An 18,327-nucleotide genomic window follows, 5' to 3' on the forward strand; every position below is an offset into this window, starting at 1 on the left:
AGATATGAAAACACTCTTCTTTTTCTTTTTCTTTTTTTTTTTTTTTAATAATGAAACAAGAAAATTCTCTGTCAGGAAACCAAGATTCCTGTTTGGTAGCATCTCATGCTGTCCCATAACACTTGGTACAACAGGACTCAAACATGAAAAATCAAGAAAGCGAGCATTAGCCAGCATGTAACCTTAATTTGTCCCTTCGAGTGATGACAAGAAAACAGGCAGCACTCAGAAGTGAAGCCGAATGACTCACCTCCTGAAAAAGCAAATTCAGGTCTCTTGCCAGCATTTCCTCCCCACGCCCTAAAACTGTTTCTCACTGTGTGTGCAGAGATGACCTTATCATCACTGCAGGCACTTGGGATGCTGGTAAAGTGAAGATATCTGCTCGATTTTTATTTCTACAGACAAAGAATTGCTGCTTCGTAAGTACAGTGATTTTCTGTTTTTCTTGGTGGAAACAAGGAGGGGGTTATGGAGAACTGTTATTTACAGTGCCTTTCATGGGAGTGTCTCAGACTTGGAGGAGGTCCTTTCCTTCCCTTCAGAAATGGTGGTTGGGAAGAAAACATTTTAGCTACCTCTGTGGTGTTCCCCAACCCTCACGTACAGTATGAATGTCACCATTGTGCAAACAGCGGTGGGATGTACAGCTTAAGGGACTCCAGAGTAAGTTGGACCATCCAGCTGCTTGCAAGCTCTGGTATTACACAGCTTTCCTGTGGCAAAGCGCGCATGAGCAGCTAGGGCAGATTTAAGGACTGCTTTCAGAAACAGATGTTAGACACTGCGCTGTAGCAGCAGTCGTGCTGAAAAATTTGGAGTGGTTTTAAGTCAACTAAAACTAAGCTCACGCTCCAGTCTATCAGCTGCCTGCTTTGAGCATAACTTTACCAGGTACTGTATTCCTCCCTTACTATGTTGGGAAACGCATGGGAAAGTTTTAACGGGCATTTGGAAAATTTATTTTGCTTCTCTAGATAAAAATATCTTGAGGAAGTTTTTAAAAGGCATTTTCCTTTACAACAACAGTATTCTCACACAAGCGTGCATATAAAGTGAGAGCTGCGGGCAACATTTTATCATGTCTGGCTTTTATTTTATCTATATCAAGTCTACAAAATAGGAATTTTAAAAGATTTTCTCCTAGACTGAACAGTACCAAATTGAATGGAATTACCGGTAAGACTTTTCACTGAGTGTTGCCAGACTGACACCACAAATATGTACTGACTCAGTACAAATATGTACTGAGTGCATCTAAAAATATGAGTATTTACTCTTATGCAAACTGGCTTGAATTGGGATTTCAGTATCGTGTAGGTATTTTGATAGAAAAGTAAAGACGGATTAAAAAACAGTTCCATCAGTAGAGGAAAAAAGTAAAATATGAAAGATATGCAAGCTATATCTGCATAGATTATTAAAATGGATGAAGAAAGGGATAAAATCTAAACTCCTTTGCGGGGATTAAATAATGGCAGAGGGAGGAAAGAGTTTTACTTTAAGCCAAATTCAGTTCAGATGGCAAAGGGGACTGTCTGCTTGCAGTTTGGCTTAAGTGCCCCTTAAGCAAAAGTGGTCACAAAGAGGTCCCCAGAAAGGCATCCTACCAGCTGCTTGTGGCTGAACCTGGTGGGTGCTTGCTGCTGCCCCAGCTGCCAGGGACCAAGCAAGGAGTTACACTGCCCTGTGGGGACCTGGGCTCCCCCCAGCTTCTCAGGGAGGGGAGGAACAGAGTAGGCTGCTTTCATTGTCCCTCTTGCTCCCACCAGAGCTGCTAGTTCCTCTGACTGGTCTCCCATCACCTTTCACTAAGGAAATGTCTTGACAGGGATAGTATCAGTCAGCGCGGTAACTATTTTCCATATATCACCTGCCAATTCACAGGCAGCTTCTGAGGAAGCTCAGCCTTGAACTCCAGGCTGTGCCTTGAATCAATGTGTCTTTGCTGTGAAGTACAGGCAGTTAGTAACAACCAATTACACAATTAAATCTGAATATTTCCAACTCCCTTTCATTTCAACTGTTTTGGAGGCACACAGTATGTATAAATAAAAGACGGCTGAGGTATCCCCCAGTGTCTTTCCTATACCTACTCGGGATGCAGAAAAGGCACAAATCGAAATGCAGGAAACTGTCTGTAGATAGCGATGCTGCATCAGCATTGGTGCTTGTAAATAAGTGTTTAGAGTGTTTGGATGCCAATTTTCTAAGCCTAGGAATTTAAATTCTCCCATTGAGGCTTACAGTGTTGATGAATAAAATGTAAGAACTATAGATGTTAACTAAGCTGCTAAATACTATCATTTCTGGAAAACAAAATGTGAAACAAGCGTAATTTTAAAAATTCAGATGCTTTGGATAGCTCAAGCAGATATGGGATAGATTGAAAGGAGTCTATTTAAAAGCCTATGAACCAAGGTCATTTGGCCCTTACTTCAAAGCCTGCAACAGTCTGTCTTGTCCTGGCAGTGGAAGAGAAAGCCCCTGAGGAATCTTTGCAGAAAACTGTGCAGGGAGGGGGAAAATAACACCATACCCTGAGATCTGACACACACAAAGACTGGAAAGGCTCAGCTCAGAGTCAAACCGCAACAGGTCACAAATTCAGTGTCTTCTAAGAAAATGTCATTGTTGGAAGAGGATGACTAGAATTTCTGTAAATAAAGAGATCTCTTACCAGCCTGAAAGGAAATTTGGCACATTATGTGAAGAAGCAGCAGGCTACTACTGTCTCTGCGATTACAGAAAAATAAATTATATTGAAGACTGGATTTTAAAATCTCTTCTCTTCCTTTCTGAATAATAAGCATTTTTCATACAGCTGAGTCATGTAAGAAAAGAGAATTATTTTACTATTTTAAAATAAACTTCTCTACACAAAAAAAAGAGAAAAATTTCTTTAAGTGACACTAGCAATAAAAATAACATTAATGCCTTTATTCTTCTTCATGAATGAGATGCACTGAAGTAAATAAAACAGAGAATGCTGACAGGCTTTAAGTTTTTATCTATTTTTATTGCAGTGATTACTAGGAAGATGCAAACATGACTAGGCTCTCACTCTTGGTTGTGCAGATTCTGAACACTCCAAATGCAGAAATGGTATGGCAGCTAATATCTTATTGGTAAGAAAAGTTCATGAATTAGTATTATTTCATACTTAGATCTAAAGTGAGATGTTTAATAATGACATAATACTGTATTATAAAAGAGTAGCATTGTTTATACGTAAAGTGTATTCACAATGTGATTTTTTTTGGTTTGTTTTTTTTGTTCTTAAGTTTTTCACAACACAAAGGTTCCAGTCTGGGTGAGAAGGATTTCAGAGGAAGTTGATCTCATTCTCAATTTGTCAGACCAACTTCTAAAAAACATTCCAAGCTAGTAAAGCAAAATCACTTATATGTCACCTGCCACATGTAAATTCCCAAGTAATGAACAAATCTGATTGGAAACAATCAGAAAAGAAGATTTTAAAGTTGCGGTCCTGACATTTTCCTTTTCATGACATCTGTTTGGGTCAATGATCAAAACTTAACACACCCTCTACATCTGAGCAGAGAGTGACCTGGTGTGCAGCCGAGCTCACGTGTGAGGCTCTTCAGCCTTGTGCCGTGGGAGTGAGGAATGGCCAGGTCATGGGCTTCTTTCCTTCCGTTGTCCCATAGGCGGGTTCGTTACCCAGTGCACAGCACCAGTTCACACCCCAAGTCGATGTAGTCCTTATTTCTTTATTCTAGTTTGTGCTAGGTAGGGAGCTAGGTGGCAACCCCCAAATGCCTAGCTCCCCCATTTTCAAAATTATGCTATTTTTACAGTCTAGCATACAAAGACATCAGCCTTCACTCGTTACAAGTTACCCAACTACTTCATTACTTAGTACTCTGTTTCACATTTGTCAAATAATTCTCTCGATTCTCATGTTAATTAGTTCCCATGCTCAGTCTCAACTTCATTTGGGTCTGAGGGATTTCTTGAGTCACTGGCCAACGAGTCGGTAGTCGGGATCTCCCCCTGCCGGAACCACCTTTCCCCTCATTTTGCGAAGCTCATTGCCCGAGCTGAGCTCCCTGTCAGCTCCTCTGTCTTGTGGAGATGCCAACTTTGTGAAGTTCCTTTTCTGAACAAAAGGATTTGTGCTTAGCAGGACCTACGAAGTGCTTGTAACCTGAATTAACCCTTAACAACTCCTTTGCTCTAGTTGTCTTAAAGTCAAACTGCTAACAATACATTCAATTTTATTAATCATTTCATACGACTTCTTCTGTGTTTCAGGACATCACTGGTCACACCCCTGATTTTTGGTCTGCTTCTGCAGCCACCACTTACAGAGCTTTCCATCACACAGCCAAACATTGTCCTGTTGATGGCTGATGATCTCGGCATAGGGGATGTAGGTTGCTATGGGAATGATACTATCAGGTAAGAAAACTAAGCATAAAAGTGAACAGAGCTGGTGTGTTACTTAATGTAAGACTACAATCTCTGCCCATCATCAGCTATTCAAGTTGTCTTTAATTTCGTTTCCTGGAGAAATGGAAAGATTTCACAAGGATGCCATTAATGGTAAATGTAAAGCACTACCAGGATTATATCACAGCCTAGAGGGCGTTCACAGGGCTCTAGCTCTGCTATGTGGAGCTGCTTTACTGTGTGAATATGTCAACTGTCAACTGTTCTTGTGTATTCCTTAATTGTCCAACGCTGAGAAACAGCTAAGCTCTTGCACATGCCTGAAGATAGAAGTGTTGTCCCCTCTTTCAACATATCAGGCCTCATTATTTCATTTAACTCTGTTTTGCCATTACCTCCCAGTCTCACGGCAAAATAATGTATAAATCACTGCAACAAGCTGTGTTACTTGGAAATACTTCTCTTTTCAGACCCAAGGACATAGAACTTGTCTTCTCTTTGAAAATCATGCCATGGTGTTGCCTGCTGGCTTCCTACCAGCCTATCACCTATTTGAACAAAACCAAATTCAGTATGATCACTCCCTTCACCCAGCGAAGTTCTCAGAATCTCAACCAGATTGGCATGGGTAAATTTCTGATAGGCAGCTGATGATCATAGGTAGCTGATGGGGCTCTGCATGGTGGGCCTCTACTTCAGCATAGCATCATCTCCAAGGCATGAGTCCTCTTTCCAAAAACAGTGGGGCACGTTTCTGCAAGGCCCTTCACAGGACTTGGGAAACAAGAAGGAATGAGTGGCTTAAGATTTTTACAAGTAGCAATTGTTAATAAAGAAGGGGGGGGGGAGGAAATATTCCTGGCCATCTTCAAATAGAATAAACTTTCCAGAATAAAGGTAAATGTATTATTCCTCAACCTTGTTCCCTTAAAGACTCTCTGAATGAAATATGACAGTGTTGGTTGCATTTTTAGGACACCAAACATCGATGGCCTGGCAAAGGAAGGCGTGAAACTGACCCAACACATCGCTGCAGCTCCACTTTGCACCCCCAGCAGAGCAGCTTTCCTCACTGGCAGATATCCTCTCCGATCAGGTTTGCCTTGAAAAACCAAGCAGCCTTTAAAGATTGCTTTATTGCTGAAGGGAACAATGTTATACAACGGGCACAAAAGAAATGAGGCTGTGCAAACAGGGGGAGTGCCACTGACTTGTCATCTCTTATTGAGGCACAAAAAGATGTGCCAGCTAGGCCTAGTACCTTTGAGGTGGCATCTATATTTATGGGGTGCAATGAACTGACCTGAAGGGAAGCAGAGCAAAGAACCAGCTCTGCAGAGCACCTTGTGCCCCCTCCAGCTCACAACTTTGGTTGCCTTTTGGTGCTCTATTGCACAGATTGCAGTCAGAATGGAGTTAATACAAACTGTTACATTCAAAAAAGTCATTACACAGAACATGAAAAACAACACATTTCTAAAGCACTAGTTACAATATTTTCTGTCATGGGTGACTCCTCATCAGATACCAGAAACAGCTCAGCCCTGCAGGCAGAAGAGTGGATCTATGCAAATGTGTGTCCATTGCCTCCATTCGAGGTGCAGAACAAGTCGTTTACAGTACAGCTTTGTTACCTATGTGTCAGAATTCATCCACCCTATGAAATAACAGTTTGGCAGCTATATTATTTTTCCCAGTTTTGTTTTTGAAGAAAAAATACTATCCGATCAAACTGCATCCCTGATATTAAGAGATATGAAAAACAAATAACTCTACATGTTTCTAACAGCAACTCTCTAATGTTTGTCCTATTGCAAATTATATTGAGTGTCTTCATTTCCAAGGCATTTTGAAGCTGACATGTCATCCTGCTTTTATCATTTTACCACTGAGATAGATAGCTTGAAAATACACATGAGCTTTTCCAGACTCTCTCCCACTATAACAGGGCCAGAGATGTTCAGTATTTGCATGACAGATTGTACTTCACATAACATTGTATTATGGGTTTATGCCAGCATATAATGCTAAATAACAGGGTGTAACCCTGAAGGTGAGAAGACTGTGGTGCTAGATAGCTACTCTGTGGGTTTCAGAAGTCGGACACCAGCCATGCCACTGTGCTGGGAAATCTTGAGTTCCCCAGGCAGTCTTATGCAAGCTGGAATTTGAGGCTGACAGAAGGCTGAAGTCTCCCTACCCTCCTCCCTGCCTCACAGTCACAAGAAGTAAGTACACTCCACACAGTCTGGATGCCACTGTGACATATAAACACTCCTATACAATCGTATAATAATAGATTATTATTATTATTATTAGAGAGAGAGATTATTAATAGACTAGGTATTATATAATAGACTTAACTTTTTCTTAGTCTTGTCCAGAGTCCTAGATTAATTTCCCCAAACAAACAGCATTAGGATAAACTTTTAACACCATAATATCAATGCAACCAAGAAACAAGTCTATCATTTATACTTACTAAGATTGTTTATTGCTGTGTTTTTTAGGGATGGATGCTGTAAACAACTACCGTGTTATTTTTTGGAATGGAGGCTCCGGAGGACTTCCTCCAAATGAAACCACTTTTGCCAAAATACTGCAGCAGCAAGGCTACAGCACAGGACTAATAGGTATGTGAACACTCCTGAAGATGGCCTAGAATGTGTTTCACCTGCACATCTCACTCAAATAATTTGGTTTTGTTAGCAACTACTCATACCTCAGTTGTAATAATTTTATTTCCTGATTTAAGAATATATTTTAAGAAGAAATCCTGACCAAAAAGAATCTCTTTTAAAACAATAGACATCTGGATAAAGAGAACAATATTAACTGTTGACTTGCTTCAAGCACAGCTGTGGTTGTCAAAATATATAACAGACAATATGTTAATATTTCTTGAATACTATTCTATCAGGTATACGGTAATTATTGTAATGCGATTTCATTTTAAAAAAAAAAAACATGAGTACCATTCAAATAAGCATGACAACACTTCATACAGCTCAGAGAATATTCACAGCAAAAGGGAACAGCTGTTACTTAAAACAATATAGCCAGTTCATAATATCACAGGATTTGGCATTTCAAAAACAGAAACAAAACAATTATTTTTCTTTAATAACAGCGTGCCACTGTGGTTCACTGAGTCTTCAGTACAACCCACAAAACATTGCCTCCTTCAGCATTAATGTGAATTCCATTTTACCTTATATTTTATAGGACTTCTTTTTTCTAATACAGTTGTAATTTTTGGTCATGATCCCGTTTCAAATAATTATTTATCTTAGATATGTCACATAGTTCCACAGACTGATAAAACACAAATGTTTCTGAGCTGAATTTTCAGCTATTTGCCCTACCTCATCTGAGCATCTAAATGTCAATATCCAAAATCTGTCTGACACATAAAAATATTGGCTACACAAATAAACTGAATTTACTAGTAGAAGTGTCTGCAGGAATGGATTTGTATTCATTAAGCAAAATAAATCTAAACCATACTAAATCAAGTACAATACTAAATCAAGCCCTCTAAGCATTTTAAGTTCTATATTACTGAATCTTCTTCTCCTAATAGTTTTGTGGTGATATTATTTCAGTTGTTTTAAATAGCTCATAAAAAAGTCCATGTCTATTAGCCAAACACTTCAGCTTGGTTGCAGCATGTAATCACAAACGAAACGAACAGATTCTTCTCCGCTTTGCCAAGGGAGTTGTCCTGCAGGGAGGTTGTGCTGCATACCTCCTAGAAGCTAGCTAGCAAACTGGGCTGGCATCTTCCCTGTGGGCATCTTAACTAAAACCACACTATAGACACCAAAAAGCACCATTTACTTTAACTGAATTGAAAGATTCTGATTAATTGTGCCATAGGGGATGGTGGAAAACACTGGTGATAAGTGATGCAAAAAAAGCAGTAAGAACTTTATATTCAAGTCGTGAATCAAGAAATCTTACACAACATCTGCCCACATCACTGCAGCTGAATGAGAACTAAATAGTCTCACTTGAATCATTTGTGATTGTTTTGCTCTAAGCACAACCAGTTTAGTTGCAAAGTTAAATCCTATTAATAACCTGTAGCTTGATGTGCTAATCAGACTTATTGTTGGGAAATGCTTTGCAGGTTCTTTGTAGTCAGAAAGCCAGTGTTGTATAACATATGCCTTCAAAGATGTATTTATATTATACACTTAGTTTATCTTCTGGAGATTTGAGTCTTTTGTAGCATGTCAGAAGGCTTTATCAAGCTCAGCTGGAGATTTAGGTGCTGAAGTGCATCTGAAGTCCAAGGATACATTAGCTGCACCTGTATTTATGACCAATGCATATATCTATTGATAACAAACCTGTTTCATTCTATAGCTGGCTCTAGTATGTCAAGAGGCAAACTGAGTAGAGATTTTAGCTGAAAGCAACTCATTTACCTAGAACAGAACTTTTACCCCTTCTTTATATTTATATCCACAAAGTAGCATTTTTTTGCCTCTGAAGCAGTTTGTTCTGCTTCTATTGTAATGCACAGCAGTTCTACCGAAACCTACTCAGGGCTGGCTACCAGAATTGGTAACGTAGTGAACCATTTGTTTAGGATAGTATCCTAAGTACACAATTCCTTACTCTACAATAAGAATTTGTTTCAAATTAGTGTTCAAGTAAAATTCTAAAAGCTAATTTTGATCTATAGATCTTGTATCCAAGGCCTGCATTACATCAGAGGTCATAAAATGCAATTAAACTACATCTCTCTGATGACAGGTAGATTTTGGTCGCTTGACTCAGATATTCACAAGCCTCAGAGTTTGAGCCAAATGAACCAGCTTGTTACAGCTCTGTGTAAGTGCCTAACCAGTCTGTTTGAACAGACTGGAGGGGAAGCAAAAGTGTGATTTTGATGTGCCATTCATCGTAATAGTGGACATATATCCATAATAAAGATTAAATTGTATTGCAAAAGGTCAGGGTATGTTCCTTTATATATATAAAGACTTCAGTACTTAAAAGAAGGTGGCTTAAACTTCTTAAAATGTGATTAAATACAAATAAATGGCAAAAATATTTATAAAAAAAAAGCCTTTTGTTCTCATCCAGTATATGGAGTTATTATTTTCAGCAGAGTTACTTACATATGTACAGCTTCACGAGAAATCTGATCTCCTGAGCTCAAGTTCTGGATCTGCTGGTTTGTCTGGCAAACCCACTGCTGAGCTGCCAGTTATTCGACTACTCTGTCCATAGCTTCCCTTATCAGTCTGGCACCAACACGTCTCTGAGTGTTGCCGTAGTCCTGACATGAAGCCATTCAAAACATTCCAGAAGAAAGTCTGCATAACCTTGAAGGTAAACAATAGAGCAATGTTATTTTGCTCTGTGCTTACAAAAGGACTTCCTCCTTTTCTCTACCTGACAGGTCTCCACGAAAGCTGTACATTTTTGCTCGGTTCTGAGAATCTGAATTTTTCTTGGTTTCTAGTTTCCTAGTTTCTAGTGTCCAGGTTTTTACATTTGATCAAAACTGCAGAGCGTGAATTTGTGTACAGAGCACCAATAACTCTGTCAATAATTTATAACTTGTAGAGGTTTACCTTCAACAATTATAAGATATATCCCATTATATTACTACATACTCAGTACATATGTGTAGGATGAAGAAGTTCTCACAAGCAGGGGGAAAAAGCAACCATTTTTTTAGAAATGTTTTGTATGAGGAAAAGCCTCTTATTAAATATTATCTCTTTACATTTTAATATTCTGTACTTTCAGGGAAGTGGCATCAAGGTGTTAACTGCGAATCCCGCAATGACCATTGTCATCACCCTTTAAACCACGGCTTTGACTATTTTTATGGGATGCCTTTTACGCTAATAAGTGACTGCCAACCAACGGAAACACCAGAGATGGACAGAGCTTTTAGAAGGAAACTCTGGCTTTCCACTCAGGTGGTTGGCCTCATTACACTCACCGCTGCCCTGGGAAGACTGACCGGCTTGATTTCAGTCCACTGGAAAATACTGACATGCCTTGCTGGGTTTAGTCTCCTGTTCTTTGTATCCTGGTTCTCAAGTTATGGGTTTGTACGTTACTGGAACTGCATTATGATGAGAAACCACGAAGTTACTGAGCAGCCAATGGTGACAGACAGGACTACGTCCCTCATCTTGAGAGAGTCCATTTCATTTATTGAAAGGTAAAGTGCATTTCCCTTGATCACAATTTTCTGGTTTTTTCATGTCTTGCAACTATTAAATGGCACTTTCCCATGTAAGGTTTTTGTAATATTACATAGGATTAGAAGTACTATTATGCCTCTTAATTATTAATACTATGAACAATTATATAATATTATTAAATAAAAAAATTAGCTGCTGCTTAAGGTTGTCCATTATTCCTAGCTTCACTAAAGCTAATAACGTTCCCACATTTCCATGGATTGGATTCAGTATTTCCAGGCTATTTGAGGAAATACGTATTTCTATCAATGACACCAACATTGCAGCTCTAAGGGATGGTAGCTGATGACAGAAATGCATGTGTAGGCTGGGGAAGGAGAATTACAGCTGTGATGTAGCCTTGCCATACAGACCGATAGGTGGGAAACAGCTGGCAGGAGATGAACCTGCTTTGTTTCAGTAGCGCAGTGGTGGTTTGCAATAGCAGAATGTGGAGCTTCAATCTGGAACTTTTCTATCGATGATTCAGGGAAAAAAAGAGGGTCATTTTATATAAGCTAAACATTATTTTATCACACAGATCCTAATCACTGGGTTTTAATACCTTGCAAAGTAAGATGTTTCTGAAGCAATTGTTGAAATGTATATACGCAAATCATAATGCCATTTGCCATTACAACTGACCTCTGTTTGAATTGAAAACCTTCCTCCATAATAATAAAGTGTTGATTTCTGTTTTTTAGAAATAAACACAAGCCATTCCTCCTCTTTCTTTCCTTTTTGCACTCCCACACCCCTCTCCTCACCACAGAGAGGTTTCTTGGGAGGAGCAGCCATGGCTTATATGGAGACAACGTGGAGGAGATGGACTGGATGGTAGGTAAGTCACCACAGCAAATAACAATGTCTCCAACTACCTAATACCTAGGTCTGAATATATAATAAAAATGCAGTTGTTATTAAAAGAACAAAGAAGATAATTAAAAACAAGAAGGAAAAAACTTCTAAGCTTTTCATGAACATTTGCCAATCTTGAATGAACACTCTTGGCTTACAGTGTTGGCATTTTATTTCCTCCAGTCTTAGACCAAATGAGTCTTTCTGTTCACTCAGGGTTTTTTTTTTGTTTAGTGTTTATGAGTTTTAATCATATCCCCTTGGCTTCTGTCAAAGAGCTCTTCTGCTCTTCTTACTAAATAAGTGAGAATTATTTAATTTTCTGTGATATTAAAGATCAGGTAACTTCATCTTCTTATGGTCATGTCCTATCTATTTCTATGTAGGAGACATCAGAAGGTGATAAAACTGAAAAGCAAATTAATTCTAGGTGTAAACCAGCAGGCTATTTCTCTGTGCTGCGTTCAGCCAAGTATTGCTTATTTTTCAGCCCCATTCATTAATCCAGAAATGTCTGTAAATGCTAATGACTATACCCCCAGAAATTAGATTAATGTTATTTTTCAGCCTGTTTTTTGCAGGGGAAGGAGAATTATTTATAATCCAGTCATAGTGGAGGAAAAGTAACCATATTTGCATAAGGGATAAGAATCATGTACACATACAGAAAGAATTGGGTTTCAGTCCTACCTGTCAAACGCTTACACACCACAAATATAATTTAGAACACCAGAAACAGCTCAGGAATTACTTTTAAATAAAAAAGAACTACATTATTAATGTATATGATATCCAACCAGTAATTTAATGCAAATACTAACTGTGGGCTAGACAATATAAGATAAGGGTACATGACAATTTTTCTTCATTATTCATGACAGCCACCACTGATGCAGAATCTAACTTTTAGGGGCCTTGGGTTATGCTTTGTTTTCATATTTTTACAGCACGTAGCACTTCTACCCTTTACAATACAGGCTTCTGGTCTGTGACTGTGGTTGTTGCACTCTTGTTATAATACCAGTAACAGAGGGGTTACAGCACATACACATTTTCTGTGCTTTTACAGACAGTGAAATCACAACTACAAATCTTGATCTTAAAAAACTCTTCTTTAAAACTAAGCAGCCCTACATACATAAGAAATTACATTGACGAATGTAATTCAAGTCAGAGACTAAAATTTATGTAGTGTAAGCAATATTTTTGCTTTTTAATACACACATATTCCTGTTTTTACAGGCCAGGTTCTAGGTGCTATTGACAAAGAAGGCTTGAAAAATACTACGCTAGTTTACTTTGCCTCTGATCATGGTGGATGGCTGGAAAGACAAGAAGGCAAAAGGCAGCTGGGTGGCTGGAATGGAATATACAGAGGTAAGAGCTGTCAGGGATGGTGACAACCCAGCAACAATGAGTAAAGTACTCAGGACACCCCTAAAGCTTAGATAAGACTGTACAATCAAGTAGTAACAGTGCTTTATCATTGAGAATCAATCAAACTAGGCATATTTAAAATTAAGACAATTCTAGCCTGTACAGGTGTTTTTTATAAGCATGAATTCTCAAACTGTCATTTCCTCATGAGACAACTGATCGCAAGTTAATTTTTGTTAAGGTTATGTAACTTCTCATTAAATATAAGTTGCATCTTGTATCTGAACCCTCGATTTGACTACAACAGGTACATTGTAGGACTGTAAAAGAAAGAGGCTGGGAAATCACTTCATGCCTGAGACTTTATCCACCCTAAGTTCTTACAAAGTGTTTGTAAAACAATAGAGGGCAGTAAGTATGTTAAGTCACTCGAGTAGTCAGATATAGTGAACATACGTTCACTGATGCTGAGGAGAAGGAACTTAGTGGTAAAAACAAAAGGGTAAGGAAGGCTCATAAAGGTAATAGCTTATGATAATGCAATAACATTTGTGTAATGTTTCTCTTTATTTTAAATTAACATATTTTTTTTCTTTTTCTTTTTCTTTTTCTTTTTTTTAATGAAAGGTGGAAAAGCTATGGGAGGCTGGGAAGGAGGAATCCGTGTCCCAGGGATATTCAGGTGGCCAGGAGTGTTACCTGCAGGTGCAGTCATAGATGAACCTACAAGCCTTATGGATATTTATCCTACAGTAGTTCATCTGGCTGGAGGGGTACTACCCCAGGACAGGTACAAACAAGTGTCTTTATTCCTCCTTCTCTCCCCAAACAATGGAAATTCTAGTTTGGAAACACATTCTAAAAGTCTGTCATTTTCTTTTTTGCTCCTGCTCCTTTTCTAGACACATAAGTGTTACCACAGCTCAGTCACCTCTTCTCTACATTTGAGATTCAGCATCTACCTGCAATCTTCTACAAGTGCCTGCCTTGTTCAGAGCTGCCAGTTCCAGCAAGAGTGTGCAGCAGGGATGCAGTCCTGTGCACCTTACCTCAGACAGTCTCTGTTTTTTCTGCTAGGGTGATTGATGGCCGGGATCTGATGCCTTTACTGCAAGGAACAGTTGAGCATTCAGAGCACGAGTTCCTCTTTCATTACTGCGGCATTCACCTACATGCTGTGCGGTGGCACCAGAAGGACAGTGAGTACAGAACTTCTTTCCCAAAAATTAGGCTCAGTCTATGGGAGGGCACATTTGTCTAACACATTTTTTTCTGGGATTGCAGCTTTCCAAGCAGTTTCAGGTGTGTGGTGGTAAAGAACTTACTAGCATTGCCTGCGCTGCATGGCACCGTTTGTTCGTGGCTTCAAGGCCTGTGGTGTCCCAGGCAGGCTACTGGAGCTCAGGATAGGTCTCACCCACCTATTTGAATGCAAGGCCTGGGGAGTCCATGCCCTTCTTGTCTCATGGAGAAGTCCTTGCCTCAGCTCTTTGTCTGTCCTTCTGCTACCTTAACAAGGAAGCAAGCCATGGGAACTCCAAATTATTTTTTAATGTCTTCATAAAAACCAAAGTGAAAAATAACTGATATTTGCTGAAAATGTTGGGGAAATTTCAAAATCATTTTATATTATTGGTTTAATTCTGTGGCACTTAAATTTAGATGAAATTACGACACTATATCAACTAGTAAGCACAGAGCTGAAGTGCAACCAGAAATGAACTTTAGAAAAACATTCACACTTCTAATGCCTTGTGATAACCACCAAGATCATTGCAAGCCTTCTTTCTTTCCTGCCAGGTGGAGCCATCTGGAAGGCTCATTATGTGACCCCCATCTTCCATCCTCTTGGAGCTGGGGCTTGTTATGATAGAGGATTTTGCCCATGTTCTGGGGAAGGCGTGACCCATCATGACCCTCCATTGCTGTTTGATCTCTCGCGAGACCCTTCTGAAGCCAAACCTGTGTTGGCTGACACCGAGCCCCACTTTGACACTGTAATAGAGAAGATTGGAAAAGCCATAGAAGAGCATCGGAAAACACTGACTCCAGTCCCAGAGCAGCTCTCTGTGTACAATGTGGTGTGGAAGCCATGGCTGCAGCCATGCTGTGGGACATTCCCATTTTGTTGGTGTGATAAGGAAGGTGATAATAAACTTGACAACCTATAAAGGAAAGAACCAGTTACTTCCTCAAAAGTGTTCTTAAATCAAGAGTGTTTTCTTTGGGGATGTTGATTGGTGGGTTGGTTGGTTGTTTTAATTGAGCCTCTATATGAGAATCGCTCCTATAAATGGCACAGTATTTGGTAAATGTGGCTTGAGATGGGACACTCTCAGGGAGGGATCAAGACAAAATGATCTGAAGAACATGTTTTAACTTATATCTGCTGACAACTGAATGAATAGTTCAAATGCACTGAAGCAGGCCAAGATCAGAGTGTACAAATAATGATGTAACATGTTTTGTTGTTTATGAATGTATACTTAGAAGCTTCACTTTGGTTTTTTGTTCTAAGGAATTTCTAAGTGATTCCTGAACTGAGGTCTCCCTTAATTTTCTTATCCTTACTGGTGATGCATAAGATGCCCCTATAATAATTTTTTGCAGACTACTGCTTCCAAAATAATTCAAAAACAGTTCTGACCACAGTTTTTCACAGAATCACCTTTAAAGGTAACTTCCTTCTTTCCTTGTAGCTAGCCCTTCCAGCACCAGTGATGGTGGCAGCTGATCAGTCTGGGGCTTCTAGATCAGGAGAAATTGCCTGGGTGAGGCATAAAGCTCAGAAACATGACAAGCTGGGTAACGGCTCTCTTCACTTTCTGGTAAGGGTGGGACTCCCCTGACTGGAGTCAGTCTCTTTTGACGGAGAACACAAAAGGGAAAGGATTTTCCGTTTCCAAAGTTCCCATTGCACCCAGCTCCCTAAGCAGCCCTTGCAAGGTCATAGTGGCCTTGATGGCCACAGAAGTGCCACACTGATAGCAACTTCAGTCATTTAGGCACAGGATTGCATGTTACCTTGCTGCCCATATCTCAGTCATAAACTGGTTCCTGCTAAAAAGTAATAGGACTCTTTGAAAGATGCCCAACAATAATTATGAAAACAAACAAACACTAATTTTCTATGAAAAAAAGACATGCACAATTAAGGTATTTCTTGATTCACAAGTTAACATTTTCGTTCCACCAAGCAGCTAGAGTTACTTAGATTTATCTCATTGCTGCTGTTCTTCCTTTTGCCTCAGTTCTTTCCTACTTTGTGCTGTAATAGTTGTTCCTGTTAAAGTGGCCTTGCAGGCAATGCCTTTCATTGTAGGGTATAAGATATATTTCTTCACATAAACAAATTTACACTGATATATCTGAATAAGTAGGCATCTGAAGACACTGTTTGCCCATTTGCTTTATTTCACGTTTTTACTAGGTTTCTAACTGTTATGCTAGGGCCTGTTTCTATTGTTCATCTCTTTTGCTAAATGTTTGGTTTATTTTGGTTTTATTTCCTCCCTTCTTTCCCACAATTCAGCCACCAGGAAATCTGCAGGTAAACAAAGCCTTACAGCTTAAAAGAAAGTTTTATTTTGTGCTGTGACTTCAGGTATTTCACAGACGGTTATAATTCACCCAGATGTTTCATCAGTGCTATTGATGAGAAAGGCACTCAGCCTTATTGTGAAAACTTTCACCATACTGTTACAGCCTGATGGTGCACCTCGCTTTGCATTTACAGTACCAGCAATTAATCATCGGGAACCCTCAACGCGTTTTCACTGGACTGTGTTGCCACAGGGCGTGTTAAACAGCCCCACCATGTGTTAAATGTCTGCAGCAAAGCCTCAGTCCTATGCGCAAAATGTACCCGCAGGTTTTGATCTACCACTATATGGATGACATTTTAGTATCAGCATCGGCATCCTCATTGGTCACTCAGGCTGTGATGGACCTAAGATGATCATTAAGCAGCGCCGACCTCTGTACAGCAGAGGAAAAGGTCCAAACTCAAGTGCCATGGAAATATCTCTGATGGAAAATTGTTGTGACAGCTATTCTTCCTTAACCTTTACACCTTGCTACAAATGTCAGAACACTCAATGACCTGCAAAAGCTACCAGGTGCTATCAATTGGGTGCAACCATATCTGGGAATAACTACATGAGACCTGGGACTTTTTCTTACCCTGTTAAAAGGAGACTCTAATTTGTTGTCGCCATGTACACTCACCTTTGAGGCAGAAAGGCTTTGCAAACCATAACTACCAACATACAGGAGCATCAGAGTCATCATATACTAACTTTGCCTGTTTTGTTGGTTTTGATTTATAATGCATTTCAGCCTTATGCTCTTGTTTCAATGGACACCAGGATCCACTGAGAATTTTGGAGCGGATCTTTTTGCCTCACTCTTTTTCCAAAACATTGACAACTCTTATTGACATGTTGGTGCTCCTCATTCAAAAGGATTGACATCATCTGTAGGAACTTATGGCCAGGGACCCAGCCACCATTTTATGCCTTTGGCCAAACAGGACGTTGATTTTTGAGTTAAGAAAGCCTCTCACTACAGTCTGCTTTGGCTGACTTTAGTGGAACCATTGCCTTTTCTATTCCTTGGCATAAATTGCTTCACCCTTTAACTGATTTACCCTTACAATTGAAATTGCATATTTTTCATGTACCTATCCCAAATGCCCTGACTGTTTTTATCAATGGCTCAGGGCCTTCAGGAAAAGCTGTGTTGTGTCATGGAAAAATGAGCGAGGGTACTGGGACTCAGACATCACCTTTGTTACTGGCTCTACACAAATAGTGGCATTATCTGCAGCTGTTTGTGCCTTTACATTGTTCAAACAATCTTTAAACTTATTTGCAGATTCTTTATATGTTGTAGGAATAGTGCATGTATTACAACATTCATTTTTAAAAACAGTTTCTAACCAACAGTTATTTGTTTTGTTGAAGCATCTTTTGTTCCTATTGGAGCATCGCTGTCATGACTATTTTGTTTTACATGTGCAGTCACACACCTCATTGCCTGGTCCCATTGTTGAAGGCAGTAAGGTGGAGGACTTTTTTACCACAGCTGTTGTTACCCCCAGTGCTTATCAACATGCTAAGCTTTCACATGACTCGTTTCACCAAAATGCTAAGGTGCTACAACGTTCGTGTCGCCTGACATGAGAACAGGACCAGGAGATTGTGAGGGGCTGTCCCAACTGTCAAAACTTCAGCCTTTTACCCCTTTATCCCAGTGTTAATCCTCATGGCCTCCAAGCCAGTGAAATTTGGCAAACTGATGTCACACATATTCCCTCATTTGGGAATCTTAATTATATTCATGTTTTGGTTGACACTTTTTCCCACTATGTTTTTGCCACTGCTCACACTGGGGAGAAAAGCCGTGACACTTGCCATCATTGAGTTGCTTGTTTTGCGACCATGGGAGTTCCTGCTCAAAT

At 39.6% G+C, this 18,327-nt stretch overlaps 1 protein-coding gene across 3 annotated transcripts; it reads left to right on the forward strand.

Moving 5' to 3' along the window:
• The first annotated feature begins 307 nt into the window (after window positions 1-307).
• On the forward strand, window positions 308-18,044 carry LOC130145113 (arylsulfatase D-like). Of its 3 annotated transcripts, none has more exons than XM_056329633.1 (11): window positions 308-422; window positions 3,027-3,128; window positions 4,279-4,425; window positions 5,391-5,512; window positions 6,927-7,049; window positions 10,186-10,609; window positions 11,336-11,472; window positions 12,732-12,866; window positions 13,494-13,656; window positions 13,944-14,065; window positions 14,667-18,043. In XM_056329633.1, exons 2-11 carry the CDS (start codon window positions 3,049-3,051, stop codon window positions 15,035-15,037), a joined length of 1,824 nt encoding a protein of 607 aa, XP_056185608.1. In that variant the 5' UTR covers window positions 308-422; window positions 3,027-3,048; the 3' UTR covers window positions 15,038-18,043. The 3 variants fall into 3 exon arrangements, with proteins under 3 accessions (XP_056185608.1, XP_056185609.1, XP_056185607.1); XM_056329634.1 differs by lacking the exon at window positions 308-422 and adding an exon at window positions 519-666 and having other exon boundaries at window positions 14,667-18,044; XM_056329632.1 differs by lacking the exon at window positions 308-422 and adding an exon at window positions 710-894.
• Window positions 18,045-18,327: the final 283 nt, after the last annotated feature.

The sequence above is a fragment of the Falco biarmicus genome, chromosome 2 (genome assembly GCF_023638135.1).
Source record: "Falco biarmicus isolate bFalBia1 chromosome 2, bFalBia1.pri, whole genome shotgun sequence".
Classification (NCBI taxonomy): Eukaryota; Metazoa; Chordata; class Aves; order Falconiformes; family Falconidae; genus Falco; species Falco biarmicus.

Excerpts from the sequence above, each read along its gene's own strand:
- LOC130145113 (XM_056329633.1), top strand. The coding sequence starts at position 3,049 with ATGACTAGGCTCTCACTCTTGGTTGTGCAGATTCTGAACACTCCAAAT. Across the intron at positions 5,513-6,926 it reads CAGATATCCTCTCCGATCAG|GGATGGATGCTGTAAACAAC; the intron begins GTTTGCCTTGAA and ends TGTGTTTTTTAG. Across the intron at positions 11,473-12,731 it reads GGAGATGGACTGGATGGTAG|GCCAGGTTCTAGGTGCTATT; the intron begins GTAAGTCACCAC and ends CTGTTTTTACAG.